The sequence below is a fragment of the Garra rufa genome, chromosome 7 (genome assembly GCF_049309525.1).
Source record: "Garra rufa chromosome 7, GarRuf1.0, whole genome shotgun sequence".
Lineage (NCBI taxonomy): Eukaryota > Metazoa > Chordata > Actinopteri > Cypriniformes > Cyprinidae > Garra > Garra rufa.
Window position 1 is genome coordinate 3,420,229 of NC_133367.1, and position 20,527 is coordinate 3,440,755.

At 33.0% G+C, this 20,527-nt stretch overlaps 1 protein-coding gene across 1 annotated transcript in view; it reads left to right on the forward strand.

The window, feature by feature from the left end:
* LOC141338972 (lysine-specific demethylase 4B-like) overlaps nucleotides 1–20,527 on the forward strand; it is a 75,904-nt gene that overhangs the window by 50,333 nt on the left and 5,044 nt on the right. The window contains exons 10-16 of the mRNA XM_073844583.1: nucleotides 8,169–8,245; nucleotides 8,421–8,476; nucleotides 8,559–8,667; nucleotides 16,026–16,211; nucleotides 16,284–16,451; nucleotides 19,066–19,185; nucleotides 20,269–20,361. Coding sequence (XP_073700684.1) covers nucleotides 8,169–8,245; nucleotides 8,421–8,476; nucleotides 8,559–8,667; nucleotides 16,026–16,211; nucleotides 16,284–16,451; nucleotides 19,066–19,185; nucleotides 20,269–20,361 — 809 coding nt within the window. The remainder of the gene's footprint in view (nucleotides 1–8,168; nucleotides 8,246–8,420; nucleotides 8,477–8,558; nucleotides 8,668–16,025; nucleotides 16,212–16,283; nucleotides 16,452–19,065; nucleotides 19,186–20,268; nucleotides 20,362–20,527) is intronic.

A 20,527-nucleotide genomic window follows, 5' to 3' on the forward strand; every position in this document is an offset into this window, starting at 1 on the left:
CGGCCGTGATATTTTGCCGTGGGCTGGCGATGTGATTAGATTTAGGGTTTGGCTCAGATAGTCTTCCGGCGGCTGTTTGTAAGTTCATTACGGCGAGTTGTTCAGATTTATGAAGTGCGATCGCTCTGGCGTGTTAGTCTGCTTTTAGCGGCGCTAATCACTTTAGCGTGGCTCTGTTTGCACTCTGTCAAACTAATTGAAGTCGTCAGTGTGTCAGAAGAGTAGTGGCTCATATTTTACCTGCGCCGCTGTCAGGCTTTCTCAAAGAAGCACGGCTTATGAAACAGATATTTCTGGCTGGTAAATCTCACCCGCTGACCCACGCTTGATTGAAATAGCTGATATATAATGTGCACCTGTGTTCAGACGTCAGCTCCGTTATTTATTACTGCAGCAGGTACGCTCAGCGGCCTACACTTACTGTATTATTTAGTGGAGGCAGAGTTTATGCAACTTTTATTAAGACTACAGTAATCATAATAAAATATTTTTGTACGTATAACTGTTTGATTGTTCTTTAATTTTTCTTTTCTTTGTGCTTTTTTCTTTAATAATGATAATAATAATTACTATACATATTTATAATATTTGTATACATATAACTATCGCTTTATTTATTAATTTGTGTATTTTTTTTGTCTGGTTGTTGTTTTTTTCTTTAGTTTATTCTTATATTTTTAATCTTTATTTCATTTCTTTTGTGTCGTTTTTTTTTTTTGTTCTATTTTTGCTTTTGGTCATTTATTGACTGTTGTTTTTAGTTGTTTTGTTCTGCTATAAATAATAATTATTATATTTTTATACATTTAACTATTTCTTTGTTCATTATTCTTTTGGTTTTGTTCAATTTTTTGACTCATTTTGTATATTACTTTCAGTTGTTTGTTGTGTTTTTTTACTTTAAGTTTATTCTTAATATTTTAAATATTTTTTCTGTCATACTTTCTTTTCTTTGTTTTTTTGTCACTTGTTTCTTCCCTTCTGTTTTTTGTTCTTTAATTTGTTTTCGTTTAATAATAATAAACAAATAAATACTATAAATAATAATAATAATAATTATATTTTATACATTTAACTATTTCTTAGATTTTTTTGCTTTTGTTCATTTATTGTTTGTAGTTTTTTTCTTTAATTTTTTAAAATTATTTAAATATTTTCTGACATATTCATTATTTTCTGTTTTTGTCACTCAATAATAGTAATAATAATTATTATTATATTTTGTATTATTGTATTTTCTTTAATTTGTTTTTTCTTTAGTAATAATAAAGTAATAAATACTATAAAAAATAATAGTTAATACATTTTTATACATTTAACTATTATTAATTGTTCTTAATTGCTTTTGTTCATTTATTGACTCGTTTTGTATATTTTTTTTTATTTGTTGTGTTTTCTTTAGTTAATATTTAATTATTTTTTTACCTTTTTCTCTCATACTTTCATTCTTTCCTTTGTTTTTGTCACTCGTTTCTTCCATTCTGTATGCTCTTTAATTTTTCTTTTCTTTCTGCATTTTTCTTTAATAATAAACTAAACTAAATACTATAAATAATAATAATAATAATTTTATTCATATAACTAGTTCTTTGTTAATTTTTTTTGTTTTTGTAAATTAATAATTTATTTTGTATATTCTTTTCTGTTTGTTGTTGCTTTATTCTTTAGTTTATTCTTACTTTTTTGTCTTTTTCTATCACTTTTTTGTCACTAGTTTCTTCCCCTCTGTATTTTGTTCTTTAATTTTTTTTATTTGTATTTTTTCTATAATAATAATAATAATAATAATAATAATAATAATAATAATAATTTTTGTTATGTTTTTTATTATGTTTATGTTTTTTCTTTGTTTAATCATATTTAATTTTTTTTCTTTAAAAATTTTCCTTTTTGGTCTTTTTCTTTAATAATAATAATAATAATAATAATAATAATAATAATAATAATACTTTTGATTTTTGCTGTTGCAATTTTTTTTTCTCTTTTGTCTTTTTGATTTGTTCAATCAATTTTTTCTTATAATATTTATGTATATATACTTTTTTTTATATGTAATTTGGATTTTTTTTTTTTTTTAATTTTTTGGTTTGTTTCTGCATATTTTGGACATTTTTTTTCGTCTTTTTCATCTGTCATTATTTGTTTCTTTCTTTTTGTGTCTTTTTTATCTTAGCTTTTCCCCCTATGATTTCATTAATTCTTTGCTTTTCCTTTTTCCCTTTAATAAAATAATTCTTATTATTATCATTTCTATTTTTGTATATCACCTTATGTTTTATGTAATTTGTTTCTGGTTTTTTGTCCATTAATATTTTTGTTCATGTTATTATTTAAATCATTTGTATCATTTTAATAATACTTTTTAAAAATAATATCACAAATATTTTAAAGAAAAATATCATGTTCCTCTTGGTTTTATGTCACAATAAGCCATTCAAAACTGTATATAAAAGAGATTTAACTACATCAAAACCCTTTTAATACAGTAAAACGGCCTTTTTCTATAGCAAAACCACTTCATTTCGACCTCAAGTGGCTCACTGCTTTCATTGACTGTCTCCATGCCATGAATTTCCCGCCGAAAGCAGATCCCGCGGCTCCCCGGAGGTGTTTTAAACGCTCGGATTCCCTCCACTTCCTCTTACAGAGGCGACAGCGAGCCACCGACCCGAACAAACCGTTCTAGGGAAAAAGAAAAAAACCAAACAGCAACAGCAGCAGCATCTCCAGCTTGTTTGCTTTCCAAAGGCTTGAAGAAGAGGGCCGTGAAGTGAAAGACAGCTTGTTAGTCGGCGTTGGCTGTCTCTCCGTGCTTTTTCGGGGGTTTTGCTAAACGCTCGTACGCTTGAACTCACAAGCAGCGCTTATGAAAGTGTCTCGCTGGAACACAATCACGTGTGGCATATTAAACTAATGCCCAGAGGCTGTGTTTGTGTCCCGTCCTCCATTACGGCTCCGGCTGGGCTGGGATGCGCCGCCCCGCTGTTCGTGTTTACCTGCCGTCGATGCTGAAAGCTGCCGATTTCGATAAGACCGGGTCGAGCGGCTAATGACAGCGTGTCAACCGCGTGAGCTTTCACCTCCGGTTACGGTCGCAGGGAGTCTGCGGTAATTACGGGGAACGGCGGCGGCGACAAACGCCATTTTCTGCTGGAGACTCAAATGCGACGTTTTTGTTTTGTTTGCGTTTTCTAAACCTAAAAAGTAGTAATATTTTATCGATTAATGACTCAAAACGCAACGTGTTTCTAGCTAAAAGTGAATACATTCAATAAGATGGCTTGATTTCAAAATTCGTAAAAATCGTGCTAGGATGCCATTGGCTACTGCTCTGCTACTTAAGCTTTTTATTTTTATTCTTCCTCCTCCTGGAGCGTTCAAGCTAGAGCCACCAAACTCAGCCCAGGTCTTCGGACTGATCTGATTTACCGTGCTCTATCGTTTCAGACTGATCCGACTTATAGTTTTCCTAAAATGTAAGATTAAAAAATATAAAAATCCCATAGACTTACATTGACGAGCGTTCAAATGAGCCAACACTATTCGAACTCCAACTGTCAAAATTCAAATTTAAATTTAAATCGTGCTTCCCTTCTATGAACTATTTCTAATCCATTCAAACTGCCATTCTGTCTTAATATTTCTAATCTATTTAACTAACTAGCCTAGCCTAGCAACTACAACCATGCTAGTAACTTGCTATGTTAGTAACATGTTATCATACTAGCAACATGTTAGTAACTTGTTAATCATGCTAGAAACATGCTAGTAACTTCTCAGTCATGCTAATGGCGTAAATAATGTGCTAATCATGTTAAAAACATGTTAGCAATTGACATGATAATGCGAGTAACAGTGAAACATGTTAGCAGCTTGCTAATCATTCTAGAAACATATTAGAACTTGCTAGTCAGCCTAGAAACATGTTGGAAACATGTTAGCAACTTGTTATTCATGTTGGAAACATGCTAGCAACTTACTAATCGTGATAGAGATGTTAGAAACGTGTTAGCAACTTGCTAATCATGCTAGAAGCATGCTAGCAACTTGTTAATGACATGCTAATAATGCAAGTAACATACTAATAATGTTAGAAACATGCTAGCAACATGGTAACAACTTGCTAATCATGCTATAATCATGTTAGAAACATGCTAACTATATTCTAAAGATGCTAGCAACATGTTAATAATGCTAATAACATGTTAATCAGGCTAGTAACTTGCTAATCATGTTTGCAACATGCTAATAACATGCTAATCATGCTAGAAGCTTGCTAGTAACTCGTTAGCAACATGCTAATCGTGCAAGTAACATGTTAATCATGTTAAAAACATGTTAGAAAAATGTTAGAAACATGATAACTACGTTCTAAACATGTTAGCAACATGTTAATAACTTGTTAATCATGTTAATAATGCTAATAACATGTTTATCATGTTAGAAACAGACTAGCAACATGCTAGTAACTTGTTAATCATGTTAATAAAGCTAATAACATGTCAATCATGCTAGAAACAGGCTAGTAACTTGCTAATCGTGCAAGTAACGTGTTAATTATGTTAGAAAAATGTTGGAAACATGCTAATTACATTGTAAAACATGCTAACAACATGTTTATCATGCTAACAATGCTAATAATATGTTAATCATGTTAGAAACAGACTAACAACATGCTAGTTACTTGTTAATCATGCTATTAATTTTAATAACATGCTAATTATGCTAGAAACAAGCTAGTAACTTGCTAGCAACACACTAATCGTGCAAGTAACGTGTTATTCATGCTAAAAACATGCTAGAAAAATGTTAGAAACATGCTAACTATATTCTAAACATGCTAGCAACATGTTAATCATATTACTAATGCTAATACCATGCTAATTATGCTAGAAACAGGCTAGTAACTTGCTAATCATGTTTACAACATGCTAATCATGCTAGAAGCTTGCTAGTAACTCGCTAGCAACATGTTAATTGTGCAAGTAACATGTTAATCATGTTAAAAACATGTTAGAAAAATGTTAGAAACATGTTAACTACATTCTAAACATGTTAGCAACATGTTAATCATGCTACTAATGCTAATACCATGCTAATTATGCTAGAAACAGGCTAGTAACTCGCTAGCAACATGTTAATCATGCTACTAATGCTAATACCATGTTAATTATGCTAGAAACAGGCTAGTAACTCGTTAGCAACATGCTAATCGTGCAAGTAACATGTTAAAAAACATGCTAGAACAAATGTTAGAAACATGCTAACTATATTCTAAATATGCTAATAACATGTTAATCAGGCTAGTAACTTGCTAATCATTTTTGCAACATGTTAATAACATGCTAATCATGTTAGAAGCTTGCTAGTAACTCGCTAGCAACATGCTAATTGTGCAAGTAACATGTTAATCATGTTAAAAACATGTTAGAAAAATGTTAGAAACATGTTAACTACATTCTAAACATGCTAGCAACATGTTAACCATTCTACTAATGCTAATAACAATTGCAAGTAACAGTGAAACATGTTAGCAGCTTGCTAATCATTCTAGAAACATATTAGAACTTGCTAGTCAGCCTAGAAACATGTTGGAAACATGTTAGCAACTTGTTATTCATGTTGGAAACATGCTAGCAACTTACTAATCATGATAGAAATGTTAGAAGCGTGTTAGCAACTTGCTAATCATGCTAGAAGCATGCTAGCAACTTGCTAATGACATGCTAATAATGCCAGTAACATACTAATAATTTTAGAAACATGCTAGCAACATGGTAACAACTTGCTAATCATACTATAATCATGTTAGAAACTTAGTAATGACATGCTAGTAACTTGCTAATCATGTTAGAAACATGCTAATAACATGCTAATAACTTGTTAATCATGCTAGAAACTTGTTATTGACACAATGCAAGTAACAGTGAAACATGCTAGCAACTTGCTAATCATGCGAGAAACATGTTAGAAGCTACTAGTAACTTGCTAGTCAGCCTAGAAACATGTTGGAAACATGTTAACAACTTGTTAATCATGTTGGAAACATGCTAGCAACTTACTAATCATGATAGAAATGTTAGAAACGTGTTAGCAACTTGCTAATGTTAAAAGCGTGCTAGCAACTTGCTAATCATGCTAAAAACGTGTTAGAAACGTGTTAGCAAATTGTTAATGTTAGAAACATGCTAATAACATGCTAATAACTTGCTAATCATGCTAGAAACATGCTAGCAACTTGTTAATGACATGATGATAATGCAAGTAACAGTGAAACATGCTAGCAACTTGCTAATCATGTTAGAAACATGTTAGAAGCAGCTTGTTAATGCTAGAAATGTGCTAGCAACTTGCTAATCATGTTGGAAACATGTTAATGACATGGTATTAACGTGTTAATCATGCTAGAAACATGTAAGCAATTTGCCAATGACATGCTAATAATGCAAGTAACATACTAATAATGTTAGAAACATGCTAGCAACATGGTAACAACTTGCAAATCACGTTATAATCATGTAAGAAACTTGCTAATGACATGCTATTAACTTGCTAATCATGCTAGAAACATGGTAATAATATGGTAATAACGTGTTAATCATGTTAAAAACATGTTTGCAACTTGTTATTGACATGATAATGCAAGTAACAGTGAAACATGCTAGCAACTTGCTAATCATGCTAGAAACATGTTAATGGCGTGCTAGCAACTTGCTAGTCGGCCTAGAAACATGTTGGAAACATGCTAGCAACTTGCTAATCATGCTAGAAACATGTTAATGGCGTGCTAGCAACTTGCTAGTCGGCCTAGAAACATGTTGGAAACATGCTAGCAACTTACTAATCATGATAGAAACATGATAGAAACATATTAGAAACGTGTTGGCAACTTGTTAAAAATGTTAGAAACGTGCTAGCAACTTGCTAATCATGTTGGAAACATGCTAATGACATGCTAGTAACTTGCTAATCATGCTAGAAACATGTTAATGGCGTGCTAGCAACTTGCTAGTCGGCCTAGAAACATGTTGGAAACATGCTAGCAACTTGCTAATCATGCTAGAAACATGTTAATGGCGTGCTAACAACTTGCTAGTCGGCCTAGAAACATGTTGGAAACATGCTAGCAACTTGCTAATCATGCTAGAAACATGTTAATGGCGTGCTAGCAACTTGCTAGTCGGCCTAGAAACTTGTTGGAAACATGCTAGCAACTTGCTAATCATGCTAGAAACATTTTAATGGCATGCTAGCAACTTGCTAGTCGGCCTAGAAACATGTTGGAAACATGTTAGCAACTTGTTAATCATGTTGGAAACATGCTAGCAACTTACTAATCATGATAGAAACATGATAGAAACATATTAGAAACGTGTTGTCAACTTGTTAAAAATGTTAGAAACGTGCTAACAACTTGCTAATCATGTTGGAAACTTGCTAATCATGCTAGAAACATGTTAATGGCGTGCTAGCAACTTGTTAATCATGTTGGAAACATGCTAGCAACTTACTAATCATGATAGAAACATATTAGAAACGTGTTGGCAACTTGTTAAAATGTTAGAAACGTGCTAGCAACTTGCTAATCATGTTGCAAACATGCTAATGACATGCTAGTAACTTGCTAATCATGTTGGAAACATGCTAATGACATGCTAGTAACTTGTTAATCATGCTAGTAACTTGCTAATCATGTTAGAAACATATTAAACATGCTAGAAAAATGTTGGAATAATGCTAACTACATTCTAATCATGCCAGCAACATGCTAGTAATCTAATATCTATGTAAAGGTCAAACTTTAAGCTTTTACAGCTGCTTTAAACTTTCAAGCTAGGCTTTCTCAAGCCAGTTGTCAAAAAGTGCCAAGTTCGGTGACGTCTTTTCTGTTACTTTTACTTTTATTTGAAATTTTTATGCATGGTTTAAGTTTTAGCTGATCTCTGTTTTTGTTACGTCTGTTGTTCTTATTTTTCTCTCAGTCTTCGTTCATTTTTGTCAAATCAAACTGAGGTCAAAGTTATTTTTTTATGTAAAATTACAGAAGATTTTTATCTTCATAAATGACACGCACTGGTGAATCTTACACGGTCTGTTTAATAAATTAAATTCGAACATTTATTAGTATGGTTCACAGACGGCTAAATTTCTTTTCTTGTTTTCGTCAGGTTGTTACGGCGTCAGTCCCGACACGAAACAGGAGGGCTGGACGTGTTCACGATGTACTGCAGCCGAATGGACAGCCGTAAGTGTCAAAACCAACGAACAAACGTGAATTTGTCATACAACTAGTTACAAATCAATTCTGTTATTAACGACTTCATACATCATACTTCTCTGCACTAAACCTCAATATGGCACGTTTATTGTTGTGATAAAGCGTTGTTATTGTGTTAATCAGTGTTTGTTTATGGTGGCAGGCCTGCTGTTTGTGCAGTTTAAGAGGAGGAGCATTGAAGAAAACCACAGATGACAGGTCTAATATCTCAAACTCTGTTTCTCTCATATGGCATGTCAATTACGAGGAGCTAATTTGACAAACCAACTCCCGTCCGCAGGTGGGTTCACGTGATCTGCGCCGTGGCTGTGGCCGAGGCTCGTTTCGTTAACGCGGTGGAGCGAGAGCCGGTGGACGTGACGGCCGTCCCTGACACCAGGAAGAGTCTGGTGAGTCAAGACACGCCTCCTCCTTAACTTACCAAATAATCATTAGTTTTTTTGTTTGTTCTTTCTTTTGCTTTGTTTTTATGCTTTTCTTTCATTCTTCTGTTTGTGCTTTCGTTTGTTTCATTCATTCTTTTTGTTCATATTTGTTCATACTGTTGTTTTCTGTTTCTCATTGGCCTTTTATTTTTGTTTTTACTTTTTTGTTTTAGTTTGTACACTTTTTGCTGTTTTTTTTTTTTTCTGTTTTAGTTTATTCGTAAATTTTTCACTTGTTCATTTTTTGTAGTTTTTTTTCTTACGTTGTTGTTCTTTTTTGCTGTAGTTTTTATATTTTCTGTCTTAGGTAATTCGTAAATTTTTCGCTCGCTCTTTTTTTTTTTTAAATTCCTTTAATTTTTTCCTTATGTTTTTTTTTCTTCTTTATTTGCTGTTTTCTTGGAGTTTGTCTGTTTTAGTTCATTCATAAATTTTTCGCTTGTTCGTTTCAGTTGTTTTTTTAATTCCTTTTGTTTTTTCTTGTTTTTATCTTTTTTTCTGTTTTAGTTTATTCGTAAATTTTTCACTTGTTCATTTTTTTCATTCCTGTAGTTTTTATATTTTCTGTCTTAGGTAAAAAAAAATTCTCGTTTTTTTTTTTTTCATTCCTTTAGTTTTTTCCTTACCTTTTTTTCTTTATTTGCTGTTTTCTTGGAGTTTTTCTGTTTTAGTTAATTTGTACATTTTTAGCTTGTTTTTTTTTCATTCCTCTTGTTTTTTTCTTACATTGTTTTTCTCTTTTTTGTTGGAGTTTTTATATTTTCTGTTTTAGGTAATTCAATTATTTTTTGCTCGTTTTTTTTCCTTACGTTTTTTTTCTTTATTTGCTGTTTTCTTGGAGTTTGTCTGTTTTAGTTCATTCATAAATTTTTCGCTTGTTCGTTTCAGTTGTTTTTTTTTTAATTCCTTTTGTTTCTTGTTTTTATCTTTTTTTCTGTTTTAGTTTATTCGTAAATTTTTCACTTGTTCATTTTTTTTTTCATTCCTGTAGTTTCTTTTCTTACGTTGTTTTTCTTTTTTGCTGTAGTTTTTATATTTTCTGTCTTAGGTAATTCGTAATTTTTTCTCTTTTTTTTTTTCATTCCTTTAGTTTTTTTCTTATGTTGTTTTTCTCTTTTTTTGCTGTTTTCTTAGAGTTTTTAGTTTTTCTGTTTTAGTTAATTTGTACATTTTTAGCTTGTTTTTTTTTTTCATTCCACTTGTTTTTTTCTTATGTTGTTTTTCTCTTTTTTGTTGGAGTTTTTATATTTTCTGTTTTAGGTAATTCAATTAATTTTTGCTCATTTTTTTTTCTTACGTTGTTTTTCTCTTTTGCTGTTTTGTTGCAGTTTTTTGCTTTTTGTTTTAGTTCATTCGTAAATTTTTCGCTCGTTCTTTTTTTAAATTCCTTTAGTTTTTTCCTTACGTTTTTTTTCTTCTTTATTTGCTGTTTTCTTGGAGTTTGTCTGTTTTAGTTCATTCATAAATGTTTCGCTTGTTCGTTTCAGTTGTTTTTTTAATTCCTTTTGTTTTTTCTTGTTTTTATCTTTTTTGCTGTTTTGTTGGTGTTTTTTTTACTTTTTCTGTTTTAGTTAATTTGTTTGTTTCATTTGTTTTTTGTTTATTCCAATTTCTTACATTGTTTTTCTCTCTTTTTTTTGCTGTTTTAGAGTTTTTGTACATTTTCTGTTTTAGTTCATTAATAAATTATTCACTTGTTTAATTTGTGTTTTTTTTTTACTTTTTTGTGTTTTTTATTTTACTGTTTTGTATTCCTTTGTTTTATGTTGTTTTTCTTTTTTTTTGCTGTTTTGTTGTACTTTTTTTTTCTTAGTTTTATTTCATTTGTAAACGTTTCACTTGTTCGTTTGTTACATTAGTTATTTTCTTACACAGTTTTTCTCTTTTTTGCTATTTTGTTGTAGTCTTCACTTTTTCTGTTTTAGTGCATTTAATATTTTTTAGCTCGTTTGTTTAATTTGTTTTTTTCTTGCATTGTTTTTCTTTTTCTGCCAATTTGTTGGGTTCTAATTTGGCCGTTTCAGTTCAGACATTTTGCACTTGTTTGTTTGTTTGTTTGTTTGTTTGTTTTCCTTTATCTGTTTTAGTTCATTTATAAATTTTTCGGTCGTTCGTTTCAGTTGTTTTTTCATTCCATTAGTTTTTTTTGTTTTTGCTGTTTTTAATACTTTCGTTATTTCTGTTTCATTTCATTTTTTTGTTCATTCTTCAGTTTCATTCATTTTCTACTTTTGTTTTTGTTTGTTCTTGTTTCTTTCCCTCTTTTATTCTTTGTTTCTTCCTGTCTTCCTGATTTCTATGTAGTTTCGTTAATTGTAGTAGAATGTTTTTCTACTTTTGTTTAAATTTAATCCATTTTTGCTTTCCCCTTTCATTCTTTTATTTGTTCCGTTCATGCATTCTCATTCATTCTTCTATATTTTAAATGTTCGCTTCCTGTTTTTGTGATTTCTCTTCAGTTTTTTCATTAATTTGCTTAATTTTTCTCTTTTGTTCATTCGTTCCCTTCGTCTTGTTCATTCTTTCACTGTTTCTATAGTCTCTTTTTCCTTTCATTTGTAAGTTCATGTTTTCTTTTGTCGTTTCGCTGTCAGTCTCTCTCTCTTTCTCAGAGGATATGATGCATTATTAATGACGTGGAGTGCCTGAATAATCAGGTGTCGTTCCTCACTGTGCTAAATGAACTGCATTGATTATATAGACAGGTTTCTCCTCCTCCGCCGCACGTCTCAACGCTGCTCAATGCGTCGGCACAAATATACAACCGGAGCCGCTTCAGCTCATGTTGAAATGAAAAACATGCTATAAACCTCTAAAACTATTCATATGTTTACACTCTCAACTTGCAGACGCCAGTAACGAACGAACATCAAACATTTAGTCTCGTTATTTGCACACTTTCACTCTAGAACAAGAAACGGCGTCGTTTTGTAGATTAAAAGCAGGCCGCTTTATCTTCCCGCTCGCCGCCGCACAAAATGGACACCGGCTCTTGATGAATGAATAAATAACTGCCAGCTCGACGCTCGTAAATCACACTTTTCTTTTCTCTTGCCTTGTCCGTTGGCCTGTCCTGCGATCAATCCCCGGCGAATGATAAATCAGAGGCTTTCACCGGCCGATGAAATATTTCCGAGCCGGCGCCGCATCGAAAGGCCGCCGTACATTACGGCCGCTTGGCCACAGGGGGCTGAAATGAAGTATTGACAATTTAATAAAGAATTTTTATTCCTGTCGATATCCCCGTGTGTGTGTGTGTGTGCGCTCACGTTTGGAGACGGTTTATGCGGAAATGGAGGAGAAGAGGAGACACACAGGGAGGAACGGACTCAGAATGTTTCCTTTTGAGAGGATATTAGCAAAAAACTGCTTGTATTTTAAATAAACTCTTTAATGCCACAAAATCTGCTCTCTGATTACTGGATTTAAGTCAAAATGGGCCATCTTTGTGAACATTTGCTAATAGTAAAGGTTCATCTTTGTAATCTTTCATCGGAGCTGCTGCTGCGCTCTGAAAATGACTTTGGTTTTCAGCTGACACATGGAAATAATGTTAGCCAAAAGCCAAATAGCTGTTTAGCATTGACTCAGACACCGTTCTGGTTTGAAACGCCCTTTTTCTTGATGGATAAAATCACTTTTGTCTAATTTGATTAATGAATGTCTACTTTTTTGTTTGTTTTTGTTCATTCACTTGGTGTTTTGTTGTTTCTGTTCTTTGGCCTTGCTATAGCGAAGCTTAACAAGTTCTGCTGAAACTTGTTAAAGGACAAACCAAGCTTAAACTAGCTATTTTCAAATGAAACCTGTTCAGATTAGAAAACAGTCTAATCTGGTTTTAGCTAGTTTTAACAGGTTGTTAACTGTGTTTTGTGAAATCAGCTGGTTTTAGCTGGTTCTTTACTGAATCAGCTGGTTTTAAGCTGTTTTTTTTTAAATAAACTAGCTGGTTTTACTTGGTTTTAGGCATTTTTAGCTAGATTTTTTCATTCATGGTAATTAAAACATGCTAATAACATTCTATAAACATGCTAGCAACATGCTTATCATGTTAGAAATGTGTTAACAAAAAGTTACTTGTGTTAAAACATGCAAATTGCATTAAACACTTGTTAAGAAACATGTTAACAACATGTTTACCATGTTAAAAACATAACATGTTAGCAAAATGCTAATCATGTTAACAGCATGCAAATTAAATTAAACACGTGTTAAGAAACATGTTAACAACATTCTAAGCATGTTAGCAAAATGCTAGATGTTAAAACATGTTAATTGCATTAAGAAACATGTTAGCATGCTAATTATGTTAGAAACATGTTAACAATGCATTAGAAACATGCTAATCATAATATGCTAACATGATTATTGCACTAACATGTTAGCAAAATGCTAAGCATGCTAGCAACATGTTAACAAAATGTTAATTGTTGTAAAAACATGTTAGCAATATGCTAATCATACTAGCAACATGTTACCATGCTAACTGCATTAACATGTTAAAATCATGTTAAGAAACATGTACCAATATGTTAACATGCTAATCATGCTAAAAACATGCTAATTGCATTAAAAACATGTTAACTGCATTAAGAAACATGTTAGCAACATTTTAGCAAAATGTTAATTGTGTTTAAAAACATCTTAGTTATATGCTAACAAAATTGATTCATGTTAGCATTAAAAACACGTTAACATGTTAAAAACATTAATAACTTGTTAGCAACATGCTACGCATGCTAGAAACATGTAAGCAAAATGTTAATTGTGTTAACATGTTAGCAATACTTTAGCAAAATGCTAATCATGTTCACAACATGCAAATTAAATTAAACACTTGTTAAGAAACATGTTAGCAACATTCAAAGCATGTTAGCAAAAATGCTAATTTTTAAAAACATGTTAACAACATGCTAACATTTTAACTGCATTGAAAACATGTTAAAACGTGTTAATTGCATTAAGAAACATGTTAGCATGCTAATTATGTTAGAAACATGTTAAACATGTTAACAATGCATTAGAAACATGTTAATCATATTAATATGCTAACATGATTATTGCACTAAAACATGTTAGCAACATGCTAAGCATGCTGGCAACATGTTAACAAAATGTTAATTGTGGTAAAAACATGTTAGCAATATGTTAAAAACATGCTAATTATACTAGCAACATGGATGTCTTCTTTTTGTGCATTTTTGTTCATTCGCTTGATGTTTCGTTTGTTTTGTTGTTTCTGTTCTCTTTTGTTTCTTGCTTTATTATATTTGGCTGGTCAAGATTTTAGCTGGTTTTAGCTAGTTCTTTACTGAATCAGCTGATTTTAAGCTGTTTTTTATTAAATTAGCTGGTTTTACTTGGTTTTAGGCATTTTTAGTTGGATTTTTTCATTCATGTTAGCAACATGTTAAATCAATAAAACATGCTATAAACATTCTAATTCTATAAACATGCTAGCGACATTCTAGCTAAGTGAAACATGTTAGCAAAATGTTAATTGTGTTAAAACAATTAAAAAACAACAGCACAAATGAAACAATAAAATGTCATCAATACGTTAGTAACATGTTAATCATGCTAGCCACATGCTAATTGCATTAAAAACATGTTAATCATGTTAAGAAACATGTTAGCAACATGCTAGAATCATGTTAGCAAAATGTTAATACGCTAGAAACATGCTAAGATGTTAATTGCATTAAAAACATGTTGACAACTTTAAATGTTAATTGCATTAGGAAACATGTTAGCAACGTGCTAATCATGTAAGAAACATGTTAGCAAAAAAGTTCATTGCATTAGGAAACATGTTAGCAAAATACTTACTGTGTTAAAAGCATGTTAACACTATCTTAACAACATGCTAACCATGCTAGAAACATGCTAATTGCATTAAAACGTTAAAAATGTGAAGTGCATTAGGAAACGTTAGTGTAATGTTAATTGCGTTAGGAAAGATGTTAGCAACATGCTGAGCCTGTCAGAAACATGCTAAGATGTTACTTGCATTAAAAACATGTTAACGTTAAAAAATGTTAATTGCATTAGGAAACGTTAGAAACATGTTAATCATGTTAGAAACATGTTAGCAAAATGCTAATTGCATTAGCAACATGCTAACATGGTAATTGCACTAAAAACATGTTAACGGTAAAAACATTAATTGCGTTAAGAAACATGTTAGCAAATTGCTAAGCATGCTAGAAACATGTTAACAACGCTTGATTGTGTTAAAAAAACATGTTAGCAAAATGCCAATCATGCTAGCAACATCGTGACATGCTAAGTGCATTAAAACAAGTTTAAAACATGTTAATCACGTTAAGAAACAGGTTAAGTATGCTAGAAACGAATTGTGCAATTAGCAAATTAGCAATTAGCAAATCTGAATTGTGTTAGCATGTTAAACATGTTAGCAATATGCTAGCAACATAATTGCATAAAAAACACATTAATCACATTAAGAAACATGTTAACAACGTTCACAAAATGCTACTTCCACTAAAAACATGTTAATTGTGTTAAGAAACATTAGCAACATGCTAAGAAACTTCTTCTAAAAACATTGTTAAAGTCACGTTAATCACTTCAAAAACATGTTAACATGCTAGTAACATTTTAATAATGCTGGAAACATGCTAACAACATGCTAATCATGTGTAACATTATGGTAGCACCGTGTAAATAGTGTTAAAAACATGTTAGCAAACATGTTAAAACATGCTATCAACATATTAACAATATGCAAATCACATTAAAACAGGCTAATGACATGCTAATCATGCTAAAATTAAGTTAACACGTGAACAACGTCTGTCTTATAAATGCAATCTTTAAAACTTTAAGCTTTTACAGTTGCTTCAAACTTTCAGGATAGGTTTTCTCAAGCCAGCTTCAAAGTTTGATCTCAAACTTTACTCATCTACTTTGTTTTATTGCTTTGTTCTCCAGTTCTCACTCCATTGTTTTGTTTTGCTTTAGTTTTCTTTCATTTTTTTTTCATTACTTTTATTATTTTCTAAAATTCACTCTCTTCGTGAAAGTTTCTGACGTTCTATTATTATTCACACATTAATAAATGTTTACATTTGTAATCTTTTATTGAAAGCAAGCTGCTTCCCTTCTGAAATGGCATTATTTTTTAACCGTTTACCATCAGCCTAATAGCTATATAGCACATAGTCTTGAACTTCCATTTGGCTTAGTCTCCAATCGCCTTTCCTGATGAATAAAATCAATTGAGTATTCTGGAAATGTATCATATTACAAAGGCTCTAACCGACATTTCATGTTTACGTTTTCTTCGTTACGATTTGCAGAAGTGCGTCTACTGCCACAAGACGACCAAGCAGTTCTTCGGCGCGTGCATCCAGTGCTCATTGGACAACTGCTCCACGTCCTTCCACGTCACCTGCGCCCTCCTCGCCGGAGTGGTCATGAAGCCAGCCGATTGGCCGTACGTGGTGTCCGTCACCTGCCACAAACACAAACAAACCAATCAGAAGGTGCGTAGCCGCTAAACAAGGGATGTCAATACATAAGGTGTTCCTCAAACTGACGCTCTGCCTTGGTTGCAGGTCAAAAACAGCTCGCGTGAGCTTGCTTTGGGTCAGGAGGTCATCGGCAGGAACAGCAACGGATGGTTCTACCGCTGCACCATCACCGGCATCGGCACGCAGAACTACTACGAGGTCAACTTTGACGACGGCTCCTACTGTGACAACGTCTTCCCAGAGAACCTGCTGGTGAGATGCCAACAATACAATAGTCACTTTTTAGGGATTTACAATGGATTTTAATTGGTAAAACCACTCTAACATAGAGCCCTTTTGTGCTGTATTGCTTTATAAAATGCATAGTCTTGGTATGCTTTTTTAGCTTTTTTTTGTTATAATGGTTGCCAAGTGGTTATGGAAGCCTATTTCTGCCACTAAATAAAAAAAAAAGGTAATTGCGACATTTGTCTTCTGATAAACTCAGAAAAAAACTATATTTGCGAGAAAAAGTCAAAATTGGGAGTAAAAAGTCTGAATTCTGTGGAATAAATTTGCAATTGCAAGAAAAAAAAGTCAGCATTGCGAGTAAAAAGTCAGAATTGCGTGATATAAACTCGTATTTGCGAGAAAAAACTCAGAATTGTGAGATGAACAAAATTGAGAAAAACGTCTGAATTGCATGGTTTAGACTTGAAATTGCAAGAAAAAAAGTCAGAATTGTGAGAAAAAGTCAGATTTGCGAGTAAAAAGTCTGAATTTTGTGATATAAACTTGGAATTGCATGTAAAAAGTCAGAATTGCATGATATAAGCTTGTATTTGCGAGAAAAACGTCCAAATTGTGGGATATAAACAAAATTGCAAGTAAAAAGTCAGAATTGTATGATATAAACTCACAATTTTGAGAAAAAAGTCAGAATTGCGAGAAAAAGTCTGAATTGCATGATAAACGTGCAACTGCGAAAAGTCTATATTGCAAGATACAAACAGAATTTAGAGGAAAAAAAGTCAGTCACAAGATAAAAGTCAAAATTGTGAGTAAAGTCAGAATTTTGTGATATAAACTCACAATTGCAAGGAAAAAGCTTTCAATTGTGAGAGAAAAGCCAGAATTACGTGTAAAAAGTCAGAATTATGTGATATAAACTTGGAATTGTAAGAAAAAAGAAGTCAAACTTGCAAGTAAAAAGTCAGAATTGCATGATATAAACTTGGAATTGTAAGAAAAAAAAAGTCAGCATTGCGAGTAAAAAGTCAGAATTGCGTGATATAAACTCGTATTTGCGAGAAAAAAGTCAGAATTGTGAGATATGAACAAAATTGAGAAAAACGTCTGAATTGCATGGTATAGACTTGGAATTGCAAGAAAAAAGTCAGAATTGCGAGAAAAAGTCAAAATTGGGAGTAAAAAGTCTGAATTCTGTGGAATAAACTTGGAATTGCAAGAAAAAAAGTCAGAATTGCATGATATAGACTTGGAATTGCGAGGAAATGTCAGAATTGGGAGTAAAAAGTCTGAATTGTGTGATATAAACTCGCGATTGCGAGGAAAAAGCTTTCAATTGTGAGAGAAAAGCCAGAATTACATGTAAAAAGTCAGAATTATGTGATATAAACTTGGAATTGCAAGAAAAATGTCTGAATTCCATGGAATAAACTTACAATTGCAAGGAAAAATTCAGAATTGCGAGAAAAAAAAATTGTGATATAAACTTGGAAATGCAAGAAAAAAAAGTCAGCATTGCGAGTAAAAAGTCAGAATTGCGTGATATAAACTCGTATTTGCGAGAAAAAAGTCAGAATTGTGAGATATGAACAAAATTGAGAAAAACGTCTGAATTGCATGGTTTAGACTTGAAATTGCAAGAAAAAAGTCAGAATTGCGAGAAAAAGTCAAAATTGGGAGTAAAAAGTCTGAATTCTGTGGAATAAATTTGCAATTGCAAGAAAAGTCAGATTTGCGAGTAAAAAGTCCGAATTTTGTGATATATAAGCTTGTATTTGCGAGAAAAACGTCCAAATTGTGAGATATAAACAAAATTGCGAGTAAAAAGTCAGAATTGCGTGATATAGACTTGGAATTGCGAGGAAATGTCAGAATTGGGAGTAAAAAGTCTGAATTGTGTGATATAAACTCGCGATTGCGAGGAAAAAGTCAGAGTTGTGAGTAGAAAATCTGAATTGCAAGTAAAAAGTCTGAATTTCGTTATGTAAACTTTAAATTGTGAGAAAATAGTCCGAATTGCATGACAAAAATGTGCAATTGTGAAAAAAAGTCAGAATTGTGTGATATAAAATCGCAATTGCAAGGAAAAAGTCTGAATTGCATGATATAGATATGGAATTGCAAGAAAAAGTCAGAATTGGGAGTAAAAAGCCTGAATTCTGTGGAATAAACTTGCAGTTGCAAGAAAAAAGTCGCAATTGTGTGGAAAAAGTCTGAATTGCGTCATGTAAACTTTCAATTGCGAGAAAACAGTCCGAATTGCATAATTTAAACTTGCAATTGTGAGAGAAATTCAGAATTGCGAGTAAAAAGTCAGAATTTTGTGATATAAACTAGCAAATTGCGAGGAAAAAAGTCAGAATTGTAAGTTGCAATTACCTTTTCTTTTTTTTTTCTCTTTTTTTTTTATTCAGTGGTGGAAAAGGGATTTCCATACTTCTGCACATTTATTTGGCTCATCCAATGAAGTTCTTGAAATTTTGGCATCTTATAGCTTATTGATGTCTAAAATGCATAGTTCTAGCTCTGGATGCTAATTGGTTAAAAACTAGATCGGCTAAATCTGCCTGTAGGCTTTTATGGTTCCCAGTTAGCTTTAGCTGTCAGTTTGATCCATCATCTCTGATTTCTATCTCAGAGTCACGACTGCCTGAGGAACGGCCCTCCAGAACTGGGCGAACTCGTGGTGGTCAAGACACTCGACGGACGGGTTCTCAATGCGTCTTATATCAAGGAGCACGTCCACCGATACTACCAGGTAATTGTGATTTCTTACATTTTTAATTGTATTTATTCATCGCCCATTTTACAAGTTAATTGTATTATTACTGTTTTTATTATATATAATTATTTTTTTGTTTTGTATATAGTTAAACTAGTATTGACCCTCAGTTTTTAGGTCTAGAACCTAAATCTTTAAGTCAACTTCCTTGTAATTCCCAGCCCTATCCGAGTGTTTCAGGAGTCCCACATTTGGTGCAAAGTTTGCTTTCCTCATACACAGAGGAGCCGCGGACATATTGAGCAGAAGGGAGGCGAGATTAATGGGAAAATGAGAAAACTAGGCAGATGTGGCGCATAGGGGATTTATGGAGTCTGTAGATGAAGCTTATGAGGTGTGATGGACCGCAGACGGCAAGAGTAGACCGCCATTCATCTGCTGTTTCACTAGCATGTGCCACTCCGTCACAGGAAGTGATGTTGTGTTCTTGTGCAGCGATAGGCCACTGTTTTGATTTTCATTTGGGTCACATTAGAATGGAAAAGTGACTCAGAAAACTACCGGAAAGCTTAATTTTGGCTTACCAAACTATGTTAATACATTGTTTGACACATTGGATGAACTAGTTTCGCTTCACGTCAGATTCTTTCTCTTTAAAACCCAAACACACACACACACACACACACACACACACCCACAGAGTGTTTCATTGCTCGGCTGAACTCTTGAGAGACTCCTCTGTCAGCATTAACGAAGCGCTTGATTCTCTCCTCCGCCACAAGACTCCATTATTTATCAGATCCGTGTGAGTTCCGGAACTCGTAACAAGCGCCGCTCGCTTTCATGACGTCACTTTTACCTTTGCTAGACGCGGCAAACGCTCTCCCACCCGCCGTGGGCGATCTGTTACTGGATGTCTGTAAGTCTGACAGGTCTTGAAGCCGTTGGGAATTGATCTGGAATAGAGTGTTGATTGCAAACTGGTTGAAAGTTTGCAGCTTGTTAGGTAGTTGCTGGATGCTCTTCCATTCTGCTCTTCCAGAGTGTTACAAAAACGGTAGCTGAGCAAACTGACAAAAATGGATTGGAGGCGTCTAAACGGCCTGTATTTCTTTCTAGGTGGAGTTTCAGGACGAGACGCAGATCTTGCTGAAGCGCAGCGAGATTCACTCACTGAACCAAGAGCTGCCCAAGAGGGTCATGTCTCGTCTGGTAAGTGGTTTTATTTCCTTTGGGGCGAGTAGTGTATGTTTCTACACACAGAATTGACACTTTTGACAGCAATTTTGACTTTTTCTCTCAAAATTGCAAGATATAAACTCAGAAGTCTGTCACATTTCTGAATTTCTCAGAATTGTGAATCTATATCGGCACTATT